Here is a 24484-nt window from a genome sequence, read left to right as displayed (position 1 = left end):
ATAGATCAGGAAATTATTCTAATGTAAAACTTTAAGGAAGAGTTTGTATAAGTATCTGCTTCACCTTCATGTATGAAAAGTAATTTCTTTTATTTTTCCGGCCTTTATAAAAATAGAAAATATTCCAGAAATAACCATTGTACTAGCTTAAGACAACACAAAAACATGCACACTGCATTTAATCTTATTATAATAATCACAAAAAATGTTTTAAAGAAAATAATTTTATTAGAGAGGCTGCAGGTAGAGTATTCAGTAGTTATAAATGTTCTTCCACTCTTCAGATTATCTGACATTATAGCCAGAACAGAATTTGTGCCTCCATCAATGCTTTCCTCATCACGTGTCACAGAAAGAGCCCAAAATGCTTTACAAAATCCATTACATTTTAAGACCATTTCCAATATCTGTTTCTATAAATCAAGAAATCCATTTATTCAAGGTTACATATGGAGAATTAATCACACAGAAATCATACCATCTTCTTTCTCAAAAATTAAAGTATTTTACTGTTCTTGGCATTCCTGTATGTGATGGCATGGGTTTTTTACATTTGCATTAATTGGAAATATACAGTCAAAGTTCACGGGTTTAAAGTTCATGAAATATTGAAAAGTTCAATACAGAACTATCACTAATAAACGTTGCATCAAAATGAGACAAATTACAAGGATGCTGTAACCTCCCTGTTTGGATTCTGCCTGACACAGACACTTGCAATTATTACCATAATATAACCTAAGAAAACATAACTGGAAGAACAGACAAAGCACTAAAGAAGAGAGAGAGAAAGTGAGCTTGATGAGCTGTCTGAGTATTTTGAACCAAGAACAAGTAATTTCGATTAACTATTCATAGGAACCTCTGCAACACAATTCCTATGAGCAGGATAACTATCTTAAGTGAATCATCCAAAAAAACTTACTCAAAAGAGTCATTAAAACAATAAAGATAACAACTCTAGCTTTTAGAGTAAAGAAACAGGAACAAGTCACTTCTGGGCTGCAGTTTCTTCACTGATAAAATGAGTATGTTGAAAGTAGATGACATCTGGGATTCTTTTCAGGTCAAATAATTTGTGATTCTTGCTCAAAATCTAGTACTCAGTATGAAATCAACTCTTATTCAAATAACATTTCCATTTATTTTTAAATGGACACTGGGACAAATAGTCGTAAACTATAGATGACTAAGTTTTAATATCATATTTCAATTACTTATTTTTAAAAGGTCAATGATTTCTAGAAACAAAAAAGAGATAGCCATAATAACTGTACCATAAAGAAACATTCAGTCACTTCATCCTTTAACACAAATGCTGAAAAGAGATGCACTAATAACACTGAATTTCACTTGCAGAATTCACGTAATTTATACAAGCAGTATAATAGCAAATGCGTTTACAAAATACACTAAGCTGAAATGTAATAATTTACAGGTAAGTACTTAGCAAAATATGGATATGAAATTTAAAATTTTTAAGAACTAGAAAAATCAATTAAAATATTGGAGCGGGGGGACACATCATGTAACAAATTTCAAGGAAAAATGTCATACCAACATATATTTAAACCTAGCTTCTCCAGTTGAAATTCAATACAATCTTCTTTCATTTTCTACCTATTTTGAAGGGATAGGGCCAAAGACTTCTGAATATTCACCAAACAAAACCAAAGATTCACTTTTTCCTTTTTCCTTTATTTGAGGACTTTGATCCTTTTTCTGGTTTGGCTTCCCAGAGAGCATTTCTTACAAATCTTGAAGCAGCTCCTTTATCCAGTTTGGCAGCCATTTTCTTGTCTGTAATTTCTTTGACTCTGTTCATATATATTCTTATTCTATCCTATAAAACAATAACAATTGATATCACTAAAATATCTGTCATCACTAGTTTTATTACAATATCCTCTATCAGAACACACTCCAAAATTATATTAAGTGAAGGTCCAAGTATAGAATGACTTTGAAAATTATCTCAATACCCTCAAATCAGAGTTCCGGTGCATCCATAAGCTATGAAATCATTCCTGTCTAGATTCTCCCCAAATAATACCTAACATTTTATAAAGCACTTTAAGGTTTATAAACTGCTTTCCTCAATATAATTCTGTGAAGGAGCTGGTACAAATATCATCATCCCCATTTTTCAGACTTAGGTAACAGAAAATTAAAATTGATTTATTTAGGTTCTCACAGCTATGAAACTAGTTCTCCCTACTCCAAATATAGACTCTTTCCCACTAAACATCAATGTCTCTCTCCAAATAAAGCACAAGAATTATGGAATCTCAGAATTAGAAAAAAATCTTAAAGATCATCTAGTCTACCCTCCTGACATTTCCCTATTTTATAGGTAGAAATCTAAGGCCCAGATAAACAAGAAGCAACCTCCCAGGTCACATACAAAGTCAGTAGCCAAGCCAAAACCAGAAAGCTTCCTATCCTTTCCATTATAATACACTGCTCCTGCTAGAACCCTCAATTATCTCTGTATATATTTCCTCCTATAATCACAATTACAGTGGATATTATGCAAATAAAAAATTTTGGGTGTAATGGCAGACTACTTACATAAAATGAACACATGTTCTTTCTCACTCCCCAATTCCCAAACATATGCAAATGTTTGACTTTCAATGTTGTTTTATAAATGATTAACATATGAGATGTGATTAACAAATCCTCACAGCACTTGTCTTATACTTCATATATTTAGCACACTATACTCTGTACTACATCTGTCTGCACATTTATCTTTCCTACTGTACTATAAGCATCTTGGGGCCTGAGACCATTTCATTCAACTTTTATCTCCTCAGTGCCTAGCAAAGTGCTTTGTTAGATTTGTTAAATAAATGAAGAATAAAATTTTCCAATGAAATATACACTCCAAGCAGGTAGATTTTACAAAGTGAGAAACATACTAAGTTGTTATAAGACATTCATATTGGTATGAATAATAGCAATCAGAATAAAGGATTACTTTATATATGGCTTTGAAAAAAAAAATGGCACCGATGAGCAGAAACCCCCAAGATGACAGCAAATGAATGATAAGGCCTAAATGTACCTTTCATCAAACTTACCAAAGTAACCACAACATGCCTAGGAAATAAATGGCTGTAAAACTGAAAGACAGACTTTTTTGACTGCCCTTCTCTCGTTAAAGGTACAGAACATTAAATGATCCAAAAAACAAAGAAAGAAGAGAGAGATCTTGTCATTTACTTGGATACTTGTAAAGCACAGAGCACAAAGAAATATGATCCTTTCCTTAGAGAACTAGACAGGATAAACTCCTATTCTTCAGTTTGAAAGTCATGCTCCTCTGTACTCTTCAGTTTCATGATTTCTCACAATTGCTAAATTTAAAATAAAAAAAAATTCTACACCAAGAACCTTGAGACTGGAAAAATGTTCTGCTTCATCCATTAAGACAGAGAAAAAGCAATCTGGTTTACTCAATTTTTAAAAACTGATGACAAAAATGTGCTTTTCGGCCGAAATTAATACAGGTGACCACATATTTCTTGAAGTTAAAGTTGGTTTGTCTTATATACTTTAGTTTTATATGTGCATCTGTATGTATATATGTGTGTGTGTGCATATACATGTATACACCCATACATATATAACCATAAAGAAATAATAGATTAATATATATTGATTATACTGACATTCTTATTTATAAAGGAAAGTCAAAGAGGCAAACAAAGTTTGATTTCTAATTTTTTCTTCAAACTGAATGATTTGATTTGATTTTTGAAGTCAGCAGAAATTCTAAGATACTAGACCTTATATACTGTACTTACGCATCTAAATGGAATACAAAGACAAACCTAAAAGATTTATTATAGGTTGTAAATATGTCACTAATGCAGAATTACTGGACAGTACACATACAACTGGTGCCAAAAAAGCTTTTAGCTTTGTTGCTGAACTGGATTCTTTACTGCTGAGAAAATGAATTAATGGAGGAATTGAAAAGGTGGGTGGGGGAGGAACTTTCCCGGTTTGGCTAGTAAATCAACTGGAATATACTTTTTAGAATTGTGTAAGAGTTTGGGGCTTTTTAAAAAACTGCTTTGGAAATGGTAAAGATTTCAAAATTCTGTGGGAAAAAGACCATATACATTATGAATATAATTATTTAATATAATATAATTGAAACCTTTTCCTAGCCCATTTAAATCTGGAAGTCATAACTGCTCTCAATCTAGTTTTTAGTGAAGAGGTTAAAATAAGGAAAACTGAAGGTAAGATTACAATTACTCATTTGCTTATAGAATTTCAGAAGACTCTGACAACTCTGCTTCTCATAAATGATACTGTCATGCAAAGGTACTGTGACTTTTTACAATTTAAAAGAATCAAATTATACCCACAGATAATCATCCTATGCACGAATCTACAATGTAGTAAATAAAGTAAAAAACTTGTAAAGCAAAGCTTACTATTTCCTGCTTTACTGGATGTTCCTTGGGATTAACTCCTTGAGTGGCCAAGTAAACTGTCGGAGAAAATGGTAATTTTAATTATCATTTAATAGCAATAATTTTTAAATTATTAACAATAATTTTAATATTAATTATAATTTTAAATAATAATGAGTAATCAAAATAAAAATCACAGAAATTTATATCTTTTATTTAGCATACATTCAATAATAAATTATTTCTTTAACCTGACTTTTAAAAAGATAAAAGCAGCTATTTATTAAAAAATGTTAAAGCTTGACTTAATTGAAACTTTGTCAAAATTAACCTGAATTTCCCCTCTAACTCAAATATATTAATCTACTTACCCCAAAACATTGAATTCAATGTATAAGCAGAAACTAAATCCAACTTGGCCTGTTCAAGTGGGTCCAACTATGAAAAAAACAAGGTTTTAGGTCAGACAGCATTTTAAATATTAACAAGTATCAACAAAATACATCCTACAGTCCAATAACTAAATGATCTGGAAACTATGTGAGAAAAGGAGACATTTTGTTAACCTATTTTGACAACAAATTTTCACTTCGAAGTATCATTTTTATTTAGACAAAGAAAATGTGCACAATGCAAGAAAAAATACTTTAAATTATTTTAATTTTTGAAGTTATGATCTGGGCTTTGTATGTCAAAAGTAATTCATCAATATAAACACTGTACATGATGTATTTATGTATGAAGAGCAGGCTCAAATACTTAGGCTGTACCAAAGACAGAGAAACATAATGAAATTTGTTTGGGGCTGTCAAAATCAATTTATTGTTTTCGTCCTATAGGATTTCCAGAAACTCTGATAACATCATTCCACTACTTAAAAGCTCAAAGATGGATTCTGTCAAAAAGAATGCTGTGAGCACTCCTTCTCATAACCCAACCACAACAAAAAAACTGTTTACAGCTTAGATATGTATTTATTAAACTTTAGGAATTTTCCCTCCCATAAACTATATAGAATTCAGATATGAGAGTATATCATTGAGCTATTTTTTTTCTAATCCAGTAACTTGTTTAGAAGATGAAGCACTGAGGTTTTAACATCTACTAATAAATGCATCAATCAGGGAGAGATGTTTATTTTACTTTTTACCTTTTGTAATAACTCATTTCTAGAAACTGACATCATGGTCTTCAGCATTTCATCCACAGAACGAAGGGAATTCTCAAAAGCTGACAGATAGTCATGAATTTCTGTTGGATAGTCTTCTCCACTAATATCTTCTTCCGCCATGGTAACTGCAAAGACATATAAAAGTTATTTGTATATATTACTTAATGAGATCTTAAGATATTTGCTCTCCTGTCTAAAAAGTTATTTTATCAGTCTTACATTAAGAATTCTAGACATGTTAAAAGAATTAAAACCAGTTGAAAAGCAATTAATCAAACTACCAGTGATGTCTTTTTACAACATAATCCTAGAGAAAAGCAGATAGTGCTTTAAAAACAAAGGTTAAAGTTCAATTTCCCAATGTACATTCCAATAACATATTGCTGAAGCACTAAAGATGTGACTATCAAGAGTGGAAAAACAATGTAAAAATTCTAGAACTCTTAAAACTATAGAAATAAAGGACTAAGTCAATCACAGTCTGATAGCAGGAGACAATACTTGGATTAATAATTGGATCACATGTCATTCAGATGCAGACATAACAAAAATATAAGCTTTAATGTCTTTAGTGAAAATCCATAAAAATCTTGGATTAAACTGATAAGAGAAATCAGAAATCTGATATCTGAAATGCTTCAAATAAATAGCATGAATTGCTGCTGGAGTCCAATTACACAGGCACTTTAAATCTATTTAAAAGTTTATCTAAAATATTTAGAATTGCCATAAATTACGTTGTAGTTATTCAGTTGTGTCTGACTCTTCATGACCCCATTTAGGCTTTTCTTGGCAAAGATACTGGACTGGTTTGCCATTTCCTTCTCTGGCTCATTTTACAGATGAGAAAACTGAAGCAGACAAGGTTGAAGTGACTTGTCCAGGGTCACACAGCTAGGGAGTATCTGGGGCCACATTTGAACTCAGAAGATGAGTCTTCCTGACTCCAAGCCCAGTGCTCTATCCACTGGGCCACCTAACTGCCACATACAGCACATTAAAAGTGGGGTGTTTAGCTGAAATGCAGCGCAGAGCTGTCTTTCCAGCTAAGACACAATTCTATCTACCTATTTGCTCTGTCCCTTTACATTCTAATACTCTAATACTCCCTCCAATGTATTTGTGAACTCACTGAGCTGAGTATTTTCTTCAACAGCGCAGATGACAGCCCTTTTATGCCAGCCCATCCAATGCAATTCTTAGTTCATATCCGCCCCTAAGTTTTCCACATGCTAGACTTCCTTGGATTCTCCTGACACCTCTGTTCATCAGTTCTCCCTCATTCCCACCACAAGAGTAGCCTGTCTTTCTCAATCATACTTGTCTTTAATTACATTTTTACACCATTTGCGCTTCATAATTCTTTATGAAGCCTGTCCACACCCACTAAGCACCTCTCTACTGCGCTTTGGGTGATCTTCAACTTAAGATCTTGGGAGGCTGTCCCATGACTTAGAATCCCACATCCCTGGAATGTTAGTATTAAAGACAGGCTTCAGGGGCAGCTAGGTGGCGCAGTGAGCAGAGCACCGGCCCTGGAGTCAGGAGGACCCGAGTTTAAATCCAGCCTCAGACACTTGACACATGTACTAGCTGTGTGACCTTGGGCAAGTCACTTAACCCCAATTGCCCTGCCTTCCCCCCTCAAAAAAAAAGACAGGTTTCTGTTTCACAGAATAGCTTGAGGGCATTAAGAGAAAACAGCAATTTCCCAAATGCAATCCAGTGTCCTCTTCCTCCTGATCAATTTGGTGTCTACTGCACTATTCAAAGTTATAATTATGTAAAATATGGTAAATAGTTCCAACCTAATGGAAATATGCAGCGAAAATTAAAATAATTCAATCACTTCTGAGGAATTCATTATTCACACTAATAGAGACGCAGGTACGTATGTACACGCAAACACACAAACCAACTCTGTGAAACGGCTTGTCCAAACTGCTACAAGTCAGAGCATTTACTCTAAGTACCAAAAATATGCTAGGCACTGTGCTGTGGATACAAAGAAAGCATTCCCTGCCTGCCTACCCCTCACCCCCTGCACCCCACCCCCCACTTTATGTTCATCCACAAACAGGACTACCTACCTAGAAGACCTCTCTATCTATAGTGAATGCCTCTTAACTTGGGCTTTGAAGGGAATTACCTCCAGACACTAGCAAACAATTATGGCAAGCTTCTATTTCCCCTTTTTATCTCTTGCTGTTTCAACAATCCGGCTAGCAGCTTCTGTGGGGGTGTAAGATCCACCCACAGCCAGCACCCGGAAAGCTACCAACAGCACAGGTTCTTTTAATCTGCTTAACTAAGGAAAGCAAGGTGAAGGGGTTGACAAGTTTACTTTAATCCAGCATACAGACAGCATTCACTTAGTTCAGGGGAAAAAGCCAGCACGCTGAACTTCAGAACAAAATACAAATTACAAACATCAACAGACAGACCCAATACAGATTCATAGTTACCAACATCTAGGTTCTAGGAACTCAGAACAAGGGCTGGCCCAGACTCACGAGAACCACCACTGCTGTGGCAATGAGCTCCAAGGAAGAGACAGCCAACCCCTGGTTTTTATATCTTTTTCAGCATCAGGGGTGAGTCAAACATGTGACTCACCCACATGACCTAGAATCGTCACAAAGAGGAGGACTTAAACCCACGTGGTCTAAAAGCCTCTGCTGTCCCAGACATGTAAACTAGGCCCTCCCTGGAGTTAGCCCCATCTTGGGCCCCACCTTAGTTGCCAATCCACACCCACATAGGTTTTACACCTAATAGGGGTTTGGGCCTGGGGCTTAGCACTTAGTAAGGCTCAATGAAATACACTAAATTACTCAAATGGAACAAAAGCCAAACTATTCAAGGGCACTTGTTGAACTAAGTGCTAAGGAGCCCATTTTGCCTACCAACACACTTGCTTGGGATTAATATGTACTGGGTCAAACAAGATTATTTCTGTTGTTACAACTTTCTAGGAATCTCAGATAATTTTGACTTGTACATGTGTGATACCTTTAAACAATGGTTTGCTTGTTTAGTTCCATCTAATCAAATTTTTTTAATAATAAAAAATAGAATTCTGTTGTTACACCTTTTACTCAATGGTAAAAAGGGAGAATACCACTTTGTGAAAGTGTTCCTGTTCCATTCCCTTGCCCATACCAAGAAGCCTTCAGTATAGTGCAGATTAGAGCATACTTTTTTCACTTTCTTTATGTATCTTGCTTTTTGATTTTTTTTTCACAACACAGGTAATATAGAAATGTTTTACATGACTTGATAAGTATAACTGACACCATATTGTTTGCTTTCTTAGTGGGCGGGGAAGGGTGGAAGAGAATTTGGAACTCAAAATTTTTCAAAAATGAATGCCAAAAACAAAGCCTCAGTAGGAAGGTCAATTAAGTAAGCACATGAATCATAAGTTACTGACGTTCTCCTGATCATCTTGTTTGTAATAAGGTCAGAGATATTTTTTTAAATTATGAACAACAAGAAACAAAAATTTCAGTATAAAAATGAAACAATATAAAACTGTAAACATCTAGCTTTTTTTAAATGAACATATTAAAATGCATATATTAAATTTAACAAGGTGGTGACAAAATTTTTTTATTTATTTGTGCCACAGTAATTCTGCCTTAAGTTCTGACAAGAACGTTAATTTTCCCTCCCATAAGGTGGAGGGGAGGATGGAGAAGGAACCCTGGGCAGAGTTCTGATGACTAGATTGTGTCTGGGCTTCCAAGGTTATGGTGGCTATTTAATTTGGAGGTTTTTATGGAATTTCCACTTCTCAGCCTCTATAACATATGTTGATACACACACTGTAAATATTATTATGGTGGTCTTTTTACAAAAGCCTGTCAACAATATGAGGTTACCCGGGTCCTGTGGAAGGCTTCCTGTTTGCCTTTGGATACATGATAAAAGTATTTTACATAACATTATTTCATTTGAACATCACAATCATGTAGTGTGGGTCCTATAGATAACATCAACCTCATTTTGCAAATGAGAAAATTGAGGCTCAGATTAAGTTACTTGATCAATTAGCCATACAACTAATAAATGTCAAAGGTCACATCTGAACCCAGATCTTCTTGCTGCTGGTAAATGGAAAAAAATTATCTTTGGAGTCAGATGATCTGGATTCAAATCCTGCCTCTATTGCTTACTCATTGTGTGACCCTGAGCAAGTAGCTTAACCTTCTCAGGGCTTTGCATCAATGGCTAAACAAATTATGGAACATAAATATGTTGGGATATTGCTGTACCTTAAAATTGTAAATATCAGAAGACATGATGATGAAGCATGCATCTAACATCTTGGCAGAGAGGTAAGGGATTAAGGGCAGAGAATGAGACATACATTTTCATACACAACAAATGTGTGGATTTCTTTTGCTTTCCAATACTAACGGGGAAGGAGTTTGTGGATAGGGATAATGATGCCGAAAAAAGGAACAAAGAAGCAGGGAACTTTTGTTAATATAATTAAACCGAATCCATACCTTTAAGAAAATGGACTATGCAATTGTTAGGAGCTGTTAAGGGGTCCCCTGGACTTGTCTTTTTGAGTTGCCATTGTAATAGAAATTCATAGTTAGACATACACTTGTCTTTTTCCATTCTTTGTATACTGAAATGTTCAAGACTGTTGATGTTTAAGTTCATAATTTAAAAAAGAAAATCTAAATAAAAAAAAGAATATGAAGAATTCAGAGAAGCATGGGAAGTCGTAAAGTAACGCAGAGTACAAAAGGAAAATAATCTAGACCACAACAGCATAAATACAAAGACTAAGAAGAACAAAACTGAACACTGTATAATTATAATAACCAAACTTGGAGAAGAAAGAGCACTGTATATATATGGTCAAATTCCATTGATGCATTGGTTAATTTGGTTGAGCTGCCATTTTTCCTTTTTATTCTTTGTTACAAAGGGCAACTCTCTAAGGTGCAAAGTAACAAATCAGTGTAACCAAATCAAAGAGTTCAAGGGGCAGAGTAAAGAAGAGGTCTAGAAAGGTAGGAAGAGGACAGTAGGCTTCGAAAAGCATTAAATGTCAAACAGAATAGGCAATGAAAGCTACTGAAGTTTGTTGAATGGAGGGGGCAACGTAGTCAGACCTACCCTTTAGGAAAATCACTGTGTGAAGGATGAACTGAACTGGAGAAAGGTTTGAGGCAGGGAGACTAAGTAGAAGGTTATTCCAATTGTCCAGCATAGAGTGGATGAGGACCTAAAGTAGAATGGGGGACGAGGGGACACATGGGAAAGATGCTATGGAGACAGAAATAAGATTTGACAACTGATTGTATTACAGATTGAATGAGAGTAAAGAGTCATAGTTGTGAACAGGAGTGACTGGCAGGAGGGTGGTGCCCTTGACAGTAACAGGGAAGTTTGGGAAAGCAGTGCCTTTGGAAAGAAATCAAGTTCAATTCTGGACATGCTGAGTTTGAGACACTTCTGGGACAAAGTAAATGCCCATCCACTGTCAAATGGCTTTTAAAAAGGGCACATGCAAGTAAGATTACTGTACTTTAAGAAATGATAAATATAAAAAGGAGATAAGGATGGGAAGACACGAATTAATGCAAAGTAAAGAGAGTCAAACTATCAGCATAACCCAATGACTACAACAATGTTAAGTGGAAAGAACAAAAACAAAATGGAAACAGAACACTGTACGGTAATAATGAACAAGGCTATCTCCAAGAAGAGACAGGCTGCAGGGTAAGTACAGAGGAGCTCCTTCTGACGTTCTCCTCCCTGGGCAGAAGTTCCCTACATCAGAAGTGGCAAACTGCTGGTGGCTACTAAGCTGGAAAGCCACAAATTAACATTATGTCGTACTGTATTTTTATTTATTTTGTTAAACACTTCTCAATTATATTTTAATATAATTTCAGGAGTGACAGTTCTGCTCAATATCAATGAAACACAGATCCAGTAAAAAAAAAATGTATATGTGTATGTATGTGAAATTCATGTAAAGTTCCATTTTTATTATACACTAAGATTATTTATCTTTGTTGATAGTTATTATTATTATTAACATTATTATTAACAATGAATTTTTAAAATCTAAGTTGGTGGATGCATTTCCTATGTAACCATATTAATCTCTTTAGACCAGGGGCTCTTAAGTCCTGTGAACTTGTTCGTTTTAACATAATATCAACATAACTAGTTGTTTCGTAATCCTATGTTATTTTATTTTATGCATTTAAAAATATTATTCTGAGAAGGGGTCCACAAGCTTCACCAGATTGCAAAAAGGGTCCACGACATGAAAAATGTTAAGAACCCCTGGTCTAGATGATCTCTAAAACCTCACCCTGCCCTAAAATTCTTTAACTATATACAGTTAATTCTCAATTAGCTACACTAATAGAAGGGCATGGTAGTATACAACAGTAAACTACAGCCTAAATCACCACCTGTATTTGTAAGGCCTGAAAGCTAATAGTGGATTTGGTGCTCAAGCTATAGTCTGTCAACCCCTGGTATACACAATCCAAAAATAATTTTCATTTCATTAGATCTCTCCCCTAATAAATTTATCTTCCTATTTTTTTGTTTTTAACATATTAAAGATTAGTCCGTATTCTCAAACACATACCAACCAATAGCAAAGAAAGGTAAATTAGATGCACATAAGGCGATAGAAACTCAACTAGGATTAAAAATCTGCTGTGGCTAAACCAAGAAATAGACAATTTATATATAAATTACTTAGTTCTCAAATTCCTGCTGAGTTGGATAAGCAAGTCTAATTACAAATGAAGTATCATTAAACAAAACCTCTTAAAATAAATGTCTAATACAAAGAAAGAATGCTTAGCAGGAGGTAATGGAGAGGTCAAGGTGGGAAGGCCCAAAAACCCTATTCAAGTCCCACTCTTCAGCTGTGTAACCTTAGGCAAACTCCTTAACCCCCCAAGCCTTACTCTTCTGATCTGTAAAATGGGGATACTCATTTGATTTGTACCAGTGACCACAGGGTTAATTATATAGTGTTTTGTAGCCATTAAGTGCTATATAAAATGTCAGTTATTCTAATTATCACTCGATTACCAAAATAATTACATATCACATAAAGTATTTCATCACAAATTACTAAGTATTATTGCTGTTGAAACACCTTATTTTAAAAGCTTAAAGAAAGTTCTTGGCAAGGGATTCTGCACATTAAAATCACAGAAGATTCTTCGGGGAAATTTTGGAGTTGTATGTAAAAGAAATATCCACTAAAACTCAAGAGACAAAAGATGTGAATAGACCAACCAAGAGTATACTGAACTAGTTACGAATTTATGATTGAAAATATCCTCATCCCAAATATCCACTATCTGGGGATTTTCGATTCTTTTTATCAGTGCTTCTCCCTTATGAGGAAACCACAGCACCTTAATGTGCAAACACAGTGACCTCCAAGTTCAATAACACCGGAACAACAGTTAACAGACTGCATTCAAGGTGCTGACAGCAGACAGGCAACAACCTCACAAGCCTGTTTGCCAGTGAACACACAGAGTGAAAAGTTACAGCCTGTGTACAGCTACTGTCAAAATTACATTAAGTGTAAAGTAGCTTAGAGATAATACCCAACTCCAGTCTTTAGGCAAGCTTCCTTTCAATCTGTTCATAAAACAGCCATCAACCCCAAAACATAACTGCCTCATTTCCCTGTTTTTAAAACTTGCTGTAGGAGCAACAGGATTTTATTGTGCCATAATCTGAATGCACTTTAGTCACTTCTGATTTGGTTATTTCTCAATCAGAACTTTTTTTCTCAATTTTATTAAGAATGTATTTAAAAAGACTCAAGATGCAACTGGAACTAAACATCTGATGCAACTAGTGAGCTGTTAAAATTGTTTCAACAAACGTAAAAAAGAAGAGGAACCTTTTGAGCCTGAACATTAGAACAGTCAAATGAAAGGCAGGGTGATACAACGGAAAGCCCTGGCAAGAAGAAGGTCAGGAGATCCAAGCTCGACATCCATCCCATGACCTGACCAGAGCTTCTTAACCTCTCTGTGTCATGGACCCCTTCTGAAGTTTCATGAAGCCCATCGATCCTTCTCAGAATTTTTTTAAATGCATGAAACAAATTACTCTGAAATATAGTTATCAAAATATTTTTAAAAACAAGTTCATGTTAGCTTAACATACTACATAAATACCAGCTATCATTATTTAGGGTCACACTGATATAAACCATGTGAGAAAAAAAAGATTATCTCCAGAAAGGTAAAAGGAAGTGAAGATGTCATGAAAAAAGCATACAGCAAGGGATGAGGATGGGGAATAAACCTGGGATTTCACTTATGTACAGAACTGCCACTTGAGGAAATCCCCTCTCCCAGTTAGGTGACACAGTAGATAGCACCAGGGACCAACCAAGAGTCAAGACGACCTAAATTCAAATCCTGCCTTAGACACTAAGTAGCTCTGGGAACCTAGGCAAGTTGCTTAACCTGTCAGCCTCAGTTCCTGCATCTGAGAAAAGGGGGTAATCAAAACATCTACCGTCCAGGGTTATTGAGAGGATAAAATGAGATATCTGTACAGCAATATGCAAACCTTAAGATGTTATATAAATGCTAGCTGAACAACATTATTATTATTATTGGTATTAATATTATTATTAGGGGGCACCACCACCAATGCAGGTCTGCACTTCCTCTGCAACTTCTAGTTTGAATTGCCTAGAACACTGAGGGATTAAGTGACACCCAGACCACAGAACTACTATGTGTCAGAGGTCTACATGAACCCAAAGTTTCCTGGCTCTTTACCTACTCTGGGAAACTACGGAGAGAATGCTGGCTAACAAAACCAAGGTGATCATAGGCCAGTCACTAAACCTCCTGGAGCCTTAGTTCTTCATCTATAAATAAGGTGGTTGGACGAAAGGGCTCCCTTCCAGCTCTGGATCCAGCACCGTGTATGACATGGCCTTATGTTGGTTAGTTTGGAACATTTAAAAATTCTCCAAAAGCCTTCCACCTAATCCTCCATTAAAAAAAAAAAAAAGGTTATTTGGGGCAGCTAGGTGGTGCAGTGAATAGAGTACTGGCCCTGGAGTCAGGAGGACCTGAGTTCAAATCCGACCTCAGACAATTGACACTTACTAGCTGTGTGACCTCAGGCAAGTCATTTGACCCCAATTGCCTTCCCCCCTCCAAAAGAAAAAATTAGAGCCATAAAAAAAAAAAAATCAAGGTTATTCGATCTTTCCTTTTTAAAAGATGTTGGTTCAGAAAGATAGTTCTTTAAAAGAAAGTGGATTCTTCTTTCTCATGATTCATTCCTTTGGTTATAATTCTTCTTTACAACTGGACTATTATGTTCAATAATAATAAGAAATAAGTTCAATGTGAAGGTTTATGTAGAACCTACACTGCATTACATGCTGTCTTTGGGGGAGGTGGAGGAGGGGGGAACAGAGGGAGGGAGAGAAAATTTGGAACCCAAAAAATTGTGGAACTGAGTGTTGTAAACTAAAAATAAAAAATAGATTTATAATTTTTTTAAAAAGTGGAGGGAGGGGAAATAAAATCAACATGCAGTTAGTTATCCCTTATAAACTGCCTCTAACCACTCCATGCTTCCAAGGTAGTTACCCTGGAAAAGGTACTCAAGTATGGGCCAACTGGCTTAAAGTTATATCACTAGGACATTTTCAGGAGTGGAAAATTAGTTGTGTTACCTCCCAATGTCACTGAAATCTAAGAATGTTACAGATCTCCTGGTCTTCTACAGGATCTCCTAATCTACAAAGTTCCACCAAAATAATGGGGATTGATACTAAAAATTCTTGTACATATTTTTCAGTGGATTAAAAAGTACCCAGAAAGTTACTTCCCCATATAGCACCTTCAACACAGAAGGCCATTACTGCCAAAATGTGTAAGCAGCATTTACTTGAGAATATTCTCAAGACGGATTTGTATGCTTAACTCTCAAGGAAAGTTCTGCTTCTAATGATCTCAGAATACAGGGCACCTACAACACAATTACATCGCTTAACTTTGCCCAGTATTCCTCTTTCAATACCTAGAAGTGAACGTGGCATGGCCTATAAATCAACAAATGTGGGAATCACATGCCCTCACCACTTTTCTCCACTAGCTCAAAAGTTCAGTTTACTCAAAAGTCACCTTTTATAAACATAGTTTAATAGAGACACCCCCTGAATAACAGTATTGGCTTCTTTCTGTCCTAGATAAGGAATATGAAGCACCTTTTGAACAAAAAATATTTGTAAATAGTTATGCACTGCTGATGAGTACTTAGGTCTCTTCTATTTTCAAGATGTTTAGTCCATGTTAAATATATGGCAGTCACCTAAATTTAGCCTTAAACCTCCCTTTCAATATTAGACAAAAGCAATCTCCGTATCAGTTGTCAGGGGGGCAGGGTATTTTAGTGAAAGACCACTGGACCTACAGTCAGAAAAGATCTGGGTAAAAATTTCTCACCTCACACACTTGCTAATGAGGCCACTTAACATTTTTGAGCCTCAGTTTCTTCAAAAGTAAAATGGAAAGAATACCTATAGAACCTATCCCCACAGAGCTGTTGTGAGGATCATATGAAATAATATGTTTAAAAAAAGCAAAGCATTATTATATAAATGGCAATAACTAACATTTATATCATGCATCAATATAATTTACAAACTGAAGAATCATAGGTAGGTTTCTCTCTCTTTTCCTCCAAAACAACAAAAACTTCAGATGCTTTGCTAGGTAGAATGATTTATTCTAAGTGTTCACTGATCACAAAACCACCTCTTATAAAGATGAAATGAGTATTACTGTGCCTGAACAAAGGATGAATATGAAGACTCCAGAAAAGCATGAGATGACTTCTATAAACCAATGCAGAATGAAACAAGCAGAAATAAAGAAACAACAGAGACAGTGACTACAAGACGAAATGGAAATCACAATGACCAAAAAAAGAAATGGAACACTGTTTAATTATAATGACCAAGTTAGGCCCAGGAAAAAGGGGGAGAGAGTACCCTTCCTTCTTTACTCCCTTTCACTTGCAAAGGAAGGGAGACTGACTTTGCCCACAGAAAGGCAGAGACTGCATTTCTCTTCTTTCTACCGGAGGAGGGAAGTTAAGGACTGCATGAAACTGCATGAGGTGGAAAGGAGCAGACATTTTATGTAGAGAGAATGATGTGCAAGAGTATAGAAGTGGCAGTCCTCAAGACTTGTGGGAGATGGCTGACAAATTAATTTTACTTGGTCAGGGTGAGAGATGACCCGCCAAGCACAGGCCAGCTTAGGAGAATAGTAATATTTTATGAGGGATGAAAGTCAACTAATGTAAAATCACTCAATGTTGCAAAATTGGGACATATAAAATTAAGGAAATATCTACTGTCTACTAATGTCTAAAGCTCTCAATGTTCAAGGCACAAGAAGACAGAAGACAGGACTAAAAAAAACTTTGGGCCATTTATAGAGCTTTATACTAGGTACCTAAGAAATCTAGACACTGTATTCTCTTTTCTACTATCAAACTCATCCCCCATAAAATGTTACTATTAGAGAGGCCTATGCTTGGGGTGACCTTTGCCCCCTTCTCTGTCAATTTCAACACTTCTCATTTTTCAAAGTTCGAGCCCCAAGTTCTAGTGCCACCTTCTCTGAATGCTCCATTCCAGAGAGATCTTAACTTCTGCAGCACTATTATCATTGTCATCATACAACACTTAGGCTTTGCCTTCTACAGTAACTTGTTTTTACGTGTAAAAATGTATTTATATGTATAAATATTTTGTCTTCTAACTAGACTTTGGGTTCCCCGAGGACAAAGATTCAGCACTTAGCACAATACATGTGACACAGTAAGAACTAAGAAATAAAAATAAAGACTGATTAACCATGTTTTTATGAGTATAGTTACTCCTACCTACTCCAGCACAGACTACAGCACTCCACACCTTGGGCGATGGTTTCAGGAGTAGCTATGGCCAAAAACGTTCATCAGTCACTCATCAACCTTCTGGTCACAACTGTCTCCAAAACTAATAGACAAAGGCACAATAACACTAGTGAAAGATGACAATTCAGTTTGATAGAAGGTAAGGATTTCAAGAAAACTATCAAAAGGATAAATGAATCCAAAACCCAGGGTAACCTGGTGCTATTTATTCTAGGAGCAAACAGTTGTTCCTGAATGCATCCCAGAGTAACCATGTCACACAATAAGCACAGCAATTACTGCTCCTAACGATGAGCCTAAGTCATCAAATAAAAGGTTAAATTATATTCTGTTCACTTTGTTTTACGGAAGTAGAAAAATATGTTTTAGAACTTATCAAAAATGGACCAAACTGCAAGCGTTAGTATTTGAAGGAATACAATTTAGATTATTTATAATCAGTCCTCAGGTGGATTTGTGGTGGGTTTGTGTGTGTGTGTTATGTGTGTATGTGTGTATATGTATATACATATATGTGTGTGTATATATATGTATGAATGAATGTATGTGCATGTATATCAAAGGCCATCCACAATTTCCCACATAGTATTATTTTGTAGCATCAAGTTACCTGAAACGCCACACTGCTTGATCATGCTTCCTAAGGTTTTATGTACTATTTGTGTACTATTTATATACTATTTCCTTATTCCAATATGTTCCATACACAGTAGCCAGAAAAATACATTCCTCAAACACCATTTCAATATCTCGCTTCTCGGCTTAAGAGCTCCCTAATGCCTCTCCTAATCGAAATTCTTTAGTTCAGTTATTTAGATCTCTATGTTAAGCTCGTTCCTGTTCCAAGAGAAACTTCTCTCCAAAGACGAATCCCTGACCAACTCAAGGTATTTGTCATCTCCCACAAGTCTTGCAGATTCCCTCCTCCATGACTTTGCATACCACCCCACCTTTCCATCCACCTTTACAATGTCTACTCCTCTCCACAAATAGAATATACATGAATCAAAATTCACCTCCTCAAGTTGAAGGAAACACACACACACACACAGAGTTTGGTGTCAATACACATCAAAGTCAACAAGGAAATGGACATGGATGGGGAGGGCTAAGAGTGAGAATGATATGGGGGTGGGGAATTATTGCAATCAAACAAAATTTCTTTTTCTGAAGGGAGAATTAAAAGGGAGTTGTTGTTTTTTTTTAATTATTAGAACCTAAGGGAAGGAGGAGACCTTAGAATGCCTCTCAGAAAACTAGGGAATGGACAAATTGTGATATATAAATGTTATAGCATATTATTGTGCCATGAGAAATTATCAGAGACAGATTTCAAAATTACTGAGTTAGTAGGAACTGATGCAGAGGAAAGTGAGCAGAATCAGTAGAACAGTTTAAACAACACTGTAAAGAAAAACATTTTTTTTTAAATCCTAATCAATGCAATCACCAACCAAGTGTCCAGGGGATCAATTACAAAGCATGTTACAAATCTCCTGACAGGGAGGGACAAGGATGGTGTTCATTCATCTCATTTGACCACGGTCATTTGTTATGAGTGTTCTTTTTTTCCTTCCTCCCAGTTAATTGGGAATGGGACAGTTTCAAGGAAGGGACCTTAGCAATATGACAGTCCCCTTCCAAAAAAAAGAGGGCAATGGAATAGAGTCTTTAAAATACTATGAGAACTGAAGGAAGTTCAGAAAGAAGTAGAGAAAGCAAGACAACGTTGAAAGTAAAGTGTAAAATGTATTACATATACCTTTAAGGAAAAAGCAAGTGGCATAAAATGAAGATTCCATTGCATTTACCATCTTGTTTCATTTTATGCTGTATAGATGGAAATGCTCTTTTGGGGGGGGTTTAAAACTCATAGTTTAAAAACAAAATTTATGTCCTCAAGCCTTCCACAATTACCATCATCACCACTGTTTAGGACAAAGCACCTAGGTAATCTGTGCAACATTAATTTGCACCTTTGTCTTTTGGTTGGCTATAACTTGTATATTTTGTCTTATATAGTTGAACGAATGACTCCAAAAGCATTTAATAAGCACCTACTATCTACCAGCACTCAGCAGCAAGGCTGATGTCAAGGCTACAAAGAGTCTTAAGGAATAAGGGGAAACATAGCTGGGGCTTTCCTAAAGAAAATTTTTTATTGATAAACCTCCTTGTTCTTTGGCATTAACCCAAACAAGTATCTGAACGTCTAGAGTGGCCATTAGACTCAGGGAAATTAAAATGTCTAAAATGAATATTAAACAATGCAATAAGAACAAATGAGCACAATACAGACCAGTACAGTTAAGAAATCCAAGATGTTATAATGAAATGAGCATTGGGCTTGGAGGCAGGAGACGAATGCTAATATCTAGACAGTGCTTTAAATTTACAAAGCTCATTCCTCACAGCAACCCTGTCACATGGGTAGTCCAAATGTTAATATTCCAGCTAAGAGAACTGAGGCTTTGAAAGGCTAACTGATTTACCCATGAGGCAGGATTCAAACCTGGACCCCCAAGTCCATGAAAACATACTGCCTCTAAAAACCTGGTTCCAAGTCCAGATTGCCCCAATGTGTAATCTTGGAGAAGTCACTTAATCTCAATGACCCTCAGTTTTTTCATCTGTAAAATATGAATAATACCACTTGTACTAGCTAATTAACAGAAAAGTGCTTTGTACTTCCATTTTACAGTTAAAGAAACTGAGGCAAACAGAAGTTAAGTAATGCCCATGGTCTTGTTATTGTATGTTTGAAGCCAAATTTGAACTTCCTGACTCCAGGCCCAGCTTGCTAGACACTGAAGCCACTACCAGCTGCCCCCGTGTGTACAGGACACACTTCCGCCACCTCTCCCCCATTTAACAATATTTTATTTTTTCCAATTACACGTAAAGAAAGTTTTCAACATTCACTTTTATAAGATTTCGAGTTCCAAATTTTTTCTTCCCCCCTCCTCAAAGTGGCATGCGTGCAATCTGATGTAGGCAACACATTTACAATCCTATTAGACATATTTCCACATTAGTCATGTTGTGAAGGAAGAATCGGAGCGAAAGGGAAAAACCACAAGAAAGAAAAAAAAAAAGAGCAAACAGTATGCTTCAATCTACATTCAGACTCCATAGTTCTTTCTCTGTCTATGGATAGCATTTTTTATCATGAGTCTTTGGAACTGTCTTAGATCTTTGTATTGTTAAGAAGAGCTAAGTCTATCAAAGTTGATTATCGCACAATGTGGCTGTTACTGTGTACAATGTTGATATGGAAAGCAAAGTGGGACTTTTCACTGTTTCTTCTTTTAGAGTGCTTCTCAGCACTAAAGCATCAAGTGGCTTGATTGAATCAAGCATCTTTGATGACCTGCTTAAGTCACAAGAAAGCCTAAGTCACGTGAGTTTGAGTCACATGGTTGTGATGCCCTCGGACCCTGAAGAAGTGTATATACACTCGGAGGTTAGCATTTTGCTTTGGGGCTCACTCAACAGAAAAGTGTTTGTGTGATCTGGCCAGACAAGACTCTGGGTAATCAATGGAGTCCCCTGGCTTTGAAAACCCAGATGTTGATGCTTCTCTCTCTCTGGTAACTATGTATGTATTGCTATGGACTGACATTTAGAAGCCCTATCTGCTGATTTGTGTTATTTGCTCTGTTTATATAATTTCTGCTTGTAATTTCTGTTTCTGTTTTCTCTGAAGTTCAGGGTGCTGACTTTTTCCCCTGAACTAAGTGAATGATGTATATACATTTAATTAAAGTGAGATTGTAAACTCCTTAAAGTTGCTTTCCTTAGAAAAGCAGATCAAAGAATCTGTGCTAGTAGCCTTCCTGTGTGCTGGTGTTATTGGCCTTACACATTCACAGCAGCTGCAAGCAGTATTATTGTTACAAAAGTTCTCCTGGTTCTGCTCACTTCACTCAGCATCAGTTCATGTAAGTCTTCCCAGGCTTTTCTGAAATCTACCCGCTCACCATTTCTTATTGTACCGCATAACATTTATATACCACGACTTGTTCAGCTATTTCCCCAATTGATGGGCATCCCCTCAATTTCCAATACTTTGCCACCACAAAAAGAGCTGCTATAAATATTTTTGTACATGTGGGTCAGAGGATACACTTTTAAGTTTAATCTTCATTAATATTTTCTCCATCACTTTGTTAATAAGCACAGACAATCAACAAAACAATCAGACCCATGATTTGCAGCCATTACTGATTTGTGAGGTACAAATACCCTAATACCCCATACTTGGTACTGACTTTGGAGAGACTGATACGGTTACTAGGAGCATAATGAAGAGCACATAGCCTGCACTTTAAAAATACTGAACTGGAAGAATTAATCAGATTTTTGCATAGCATACCTCAAAATAAGCACAAGTCTCATCCAGAGGAAATCGTTCTGCCGGTACAAATTACAAAAGGAACTGAAGTCAACAAACAGGAAGGATTTAAAAGGAAGACTTGTTTTCTAATTTTTTTTATTTTAAAGATACCCAGACTACCAAATCACTGCTGCCATTCAGGTATCTATCCAAGGTAGGACAGAAGTGAGGGCAGCCTCAAATCCGACTGGGGATGGATCTGTAGCTACAAAGGGAAAGGAAATTTCCTTTACTAAAACACATTAGCCATTGTTCTGCAACGCTTATAATAATAAGTATCTAGGCAGTCCAACTGTGAGGGCGATGGATTTCATGGCCGAAGACCTGAGTTCAAATGCTTCCTCAAGACACTCAGCTGTGGAACCCTGAGAAAGTCTCTTAACCTCTCCGCCCTCAGTGTCCTCATTTGCAAAATGAGCATTATCGTAATAGCACGATACCTTCCTAGAGTGTAGTGAAGAAAAATGGGAAAACACGCGTGAAGTGCTTAGCACCACATAAATACCTGACAGATACTATCTTAGAGCGAAGGTTCCTGATCTCCTGTTGAGTCACGGACCCCCTCCGGGAGTCTGGTGAAGCTCATGGACCCCTTCTCAAATCAAATGAGATTCTCTGTTTAGCACAGTGCTCGGCACCGAGTAGGCACTTAATAAATGCTTATTCCCTTCCCTCCCCCAAGCCACATTTCATTCATAATTCAATGCTAATTTGATGAATCCTAATTCAATTCACAAATGATAAATTTCTGAAAGCTGCTATTTTCTCCCTCCAAGTTCATGGACTCCGGGTTAAGCATCCCTGCCTTGGGACTAAGTTGCCCAGGGCACTGAGCCGGGATCCCAGAACGTGGCCGTGTTCTCACAGGGAGTAGCCGCCAGGGGCAGCACTCGAACCCAGGTCTCGCTCCCGGGGCACTCATTCAGGGCCCTCAAGCGCCCAGATCGGGCTGCACAAACACACGGGGTCATGTGTTGATGACAACCCCAGTACTGGAGGGGCTTCCCTTCCCGCGGCAGAGCTGCCACGTCGATACACTCGCACCCCACTTTGGGGAGAGGGGAAAGGGGAAGGAGAAAGCAGCAGCCCGGGCGCCGCGGGGTTTCCCTCACGTTCGGAAGGCGGCGCTGCCAGGCCACGCGAAGCGAAGAAAAAGAGGCGACAACGAGCCGAGGGCCCGAAGCGCCCCCAAGCAGGGCCAGCTCCAGAGGTCCCGAGAGCGGGGGCCCGGAAAAACGGTACTGGAGAATGGGCCACGGCCTTGGGGCTTTGCCTGGGGAAGCGGGGAAAGGTTGGAAAACGTGCCCGTCGGGGCTGCGCGCATCTAGGGCGAAGACGCGATAGCACTTGGCCTAAAGCTCACCTCGTCTGGCACTCACTCTTCCAGGGGAAGCCGGCCACGGCGACCACGCGATGACGTCACTCCACCTCGCGCAGACCCAGTGACGGCGACGGGACGGGAGCGCAGGCGCGATCAGCCGAGCGCCGAGCTCTAGATCGCCGGTCCCCGGGGTCGCATCTGGAGGCTAAGAAGAGATCCAGGTCCTGGGAAGCGAGGCCCCGCCCCCAGGCTCCTCCGGGCCATCTCGTCCACCCTCGGGGCTCGCAGAACCTGACCCTCTAAGATCACACCTCAAGACGCAGGAGTGAGAGCTGGAAGAGACCTTCAAATCTAACCTTTTGCGATAAAGAAACTGAGGCACAGGGAGGTACAGAAGGCGACATGCAAAGCCCTGTGACCTTGGTCAAGTCACTGAATTTCCCAGAGTCGCAGTTTACTTATCTATAAAATGAGGGGATCGATTGGATCAGAATCCCCTACCCTTGAAGTGAAAAAAGATGGATCAGCCAATGACATCCTCTTTGCAAGAATTTCCCCTCTTATGATAGGGGGTCCCCAAGCAGGGGTCCTGAATATGCAGCACATTAATCGGATTAGGCACTGTTCTGCAACATTTGTCGTCGTCACATTAGTTATAATACCCATAATCAGTATCTAGGCGGTCCAGTGACTAGGGTAATGGATTTCACTCCAGCTTCAAGATTCTTTACTGTGTGACCCCGGGTTAGTCATTTAACATCTCTCAGCCCTCAATGTGCTCGTTTGTAAAATGGGAATGATAAGGATAGCACTTAAGGGACCGCTGGAGGTGTAAACTGGCCAACCATCCGGGAAAGGAATTTATAATGATGTAAAGTGACTACCATGTGTACATCCTGTGATCTAAAGATTCCACCGCTAGTCACGTAAACCAAGAAAATCAATGACAAAAAAATAGAAAGATCCCATATACATCAAAGTCCAGAGACTTGATGAAGTCCTTCAGCCTTACTATTCAAAGTCTCGGGCACAAAATCAAGCTTCTAAACGCTCCCAGGCGTGAGGGATGGATATAATCTTTCAGGTAGAGATAGTTGGAGACTTATATCCGCTTCTTTCAGTCACTTAAATTAGAGGTCTTCCTCAACCCTACCCTCAATGACCTTTGCTTTTTTGTT

The 24484-nt window shown here is 37.5% G+C and overlaps 1 protein-coding gene across 1 annotated transcript; it reads right to left on the bottom strand.

Annotated features, from left to right (window-relative positions):
- Nucleotides 1-206: 206 nt before the first annotated feature.
- Nucleotides 207-23423, bottom strand: C1D (C1D nuclear receptor corepressor). The gene is made up of 5 exons (XM_036753081.1): nucleotides 23349-23423; nucleotides 5584-5729; nucleotides 4805-4871; nucleotides 4455-4510; nucleotides 207-1843 (listed from the first exon to the last, which is right to left on the bottom strand). Exons 2-5 carry the CDS (start codon nucleotides 5722-5724, stop codon nucleotides 1679-1681), a joined length of 429 nt encoding a protein of 142 aa, XP_036608976.1. The 5' UTR covers nucleotides 5725-5729; nucleotides 23349-23423; the 3' UTR covers nucleotides 207-1678.
- Nucleotides 23424-24484: the final 1061 nt, after the last annotated feature.

Source organism: Trichosurus vulpecula, chromosome 3 (genome assembly GCF_011100635.1).
Source record: "Trichosurus vulpecula isolate mTriVul1 chromosome 3, mTriVul1.pri, whole genome shotgun sequence".
Classification (NCBI taxonomy): domain Eukaryota; kingdom Metazoa; phylum Chordata; class Mammalia; order Diprotodontia; family Phalangeridae; genus Trichosurus; species Trichosurus vulpecula.
This window is presented reverse-complemented; position numbering and strand designations above follow the sequence as displayed.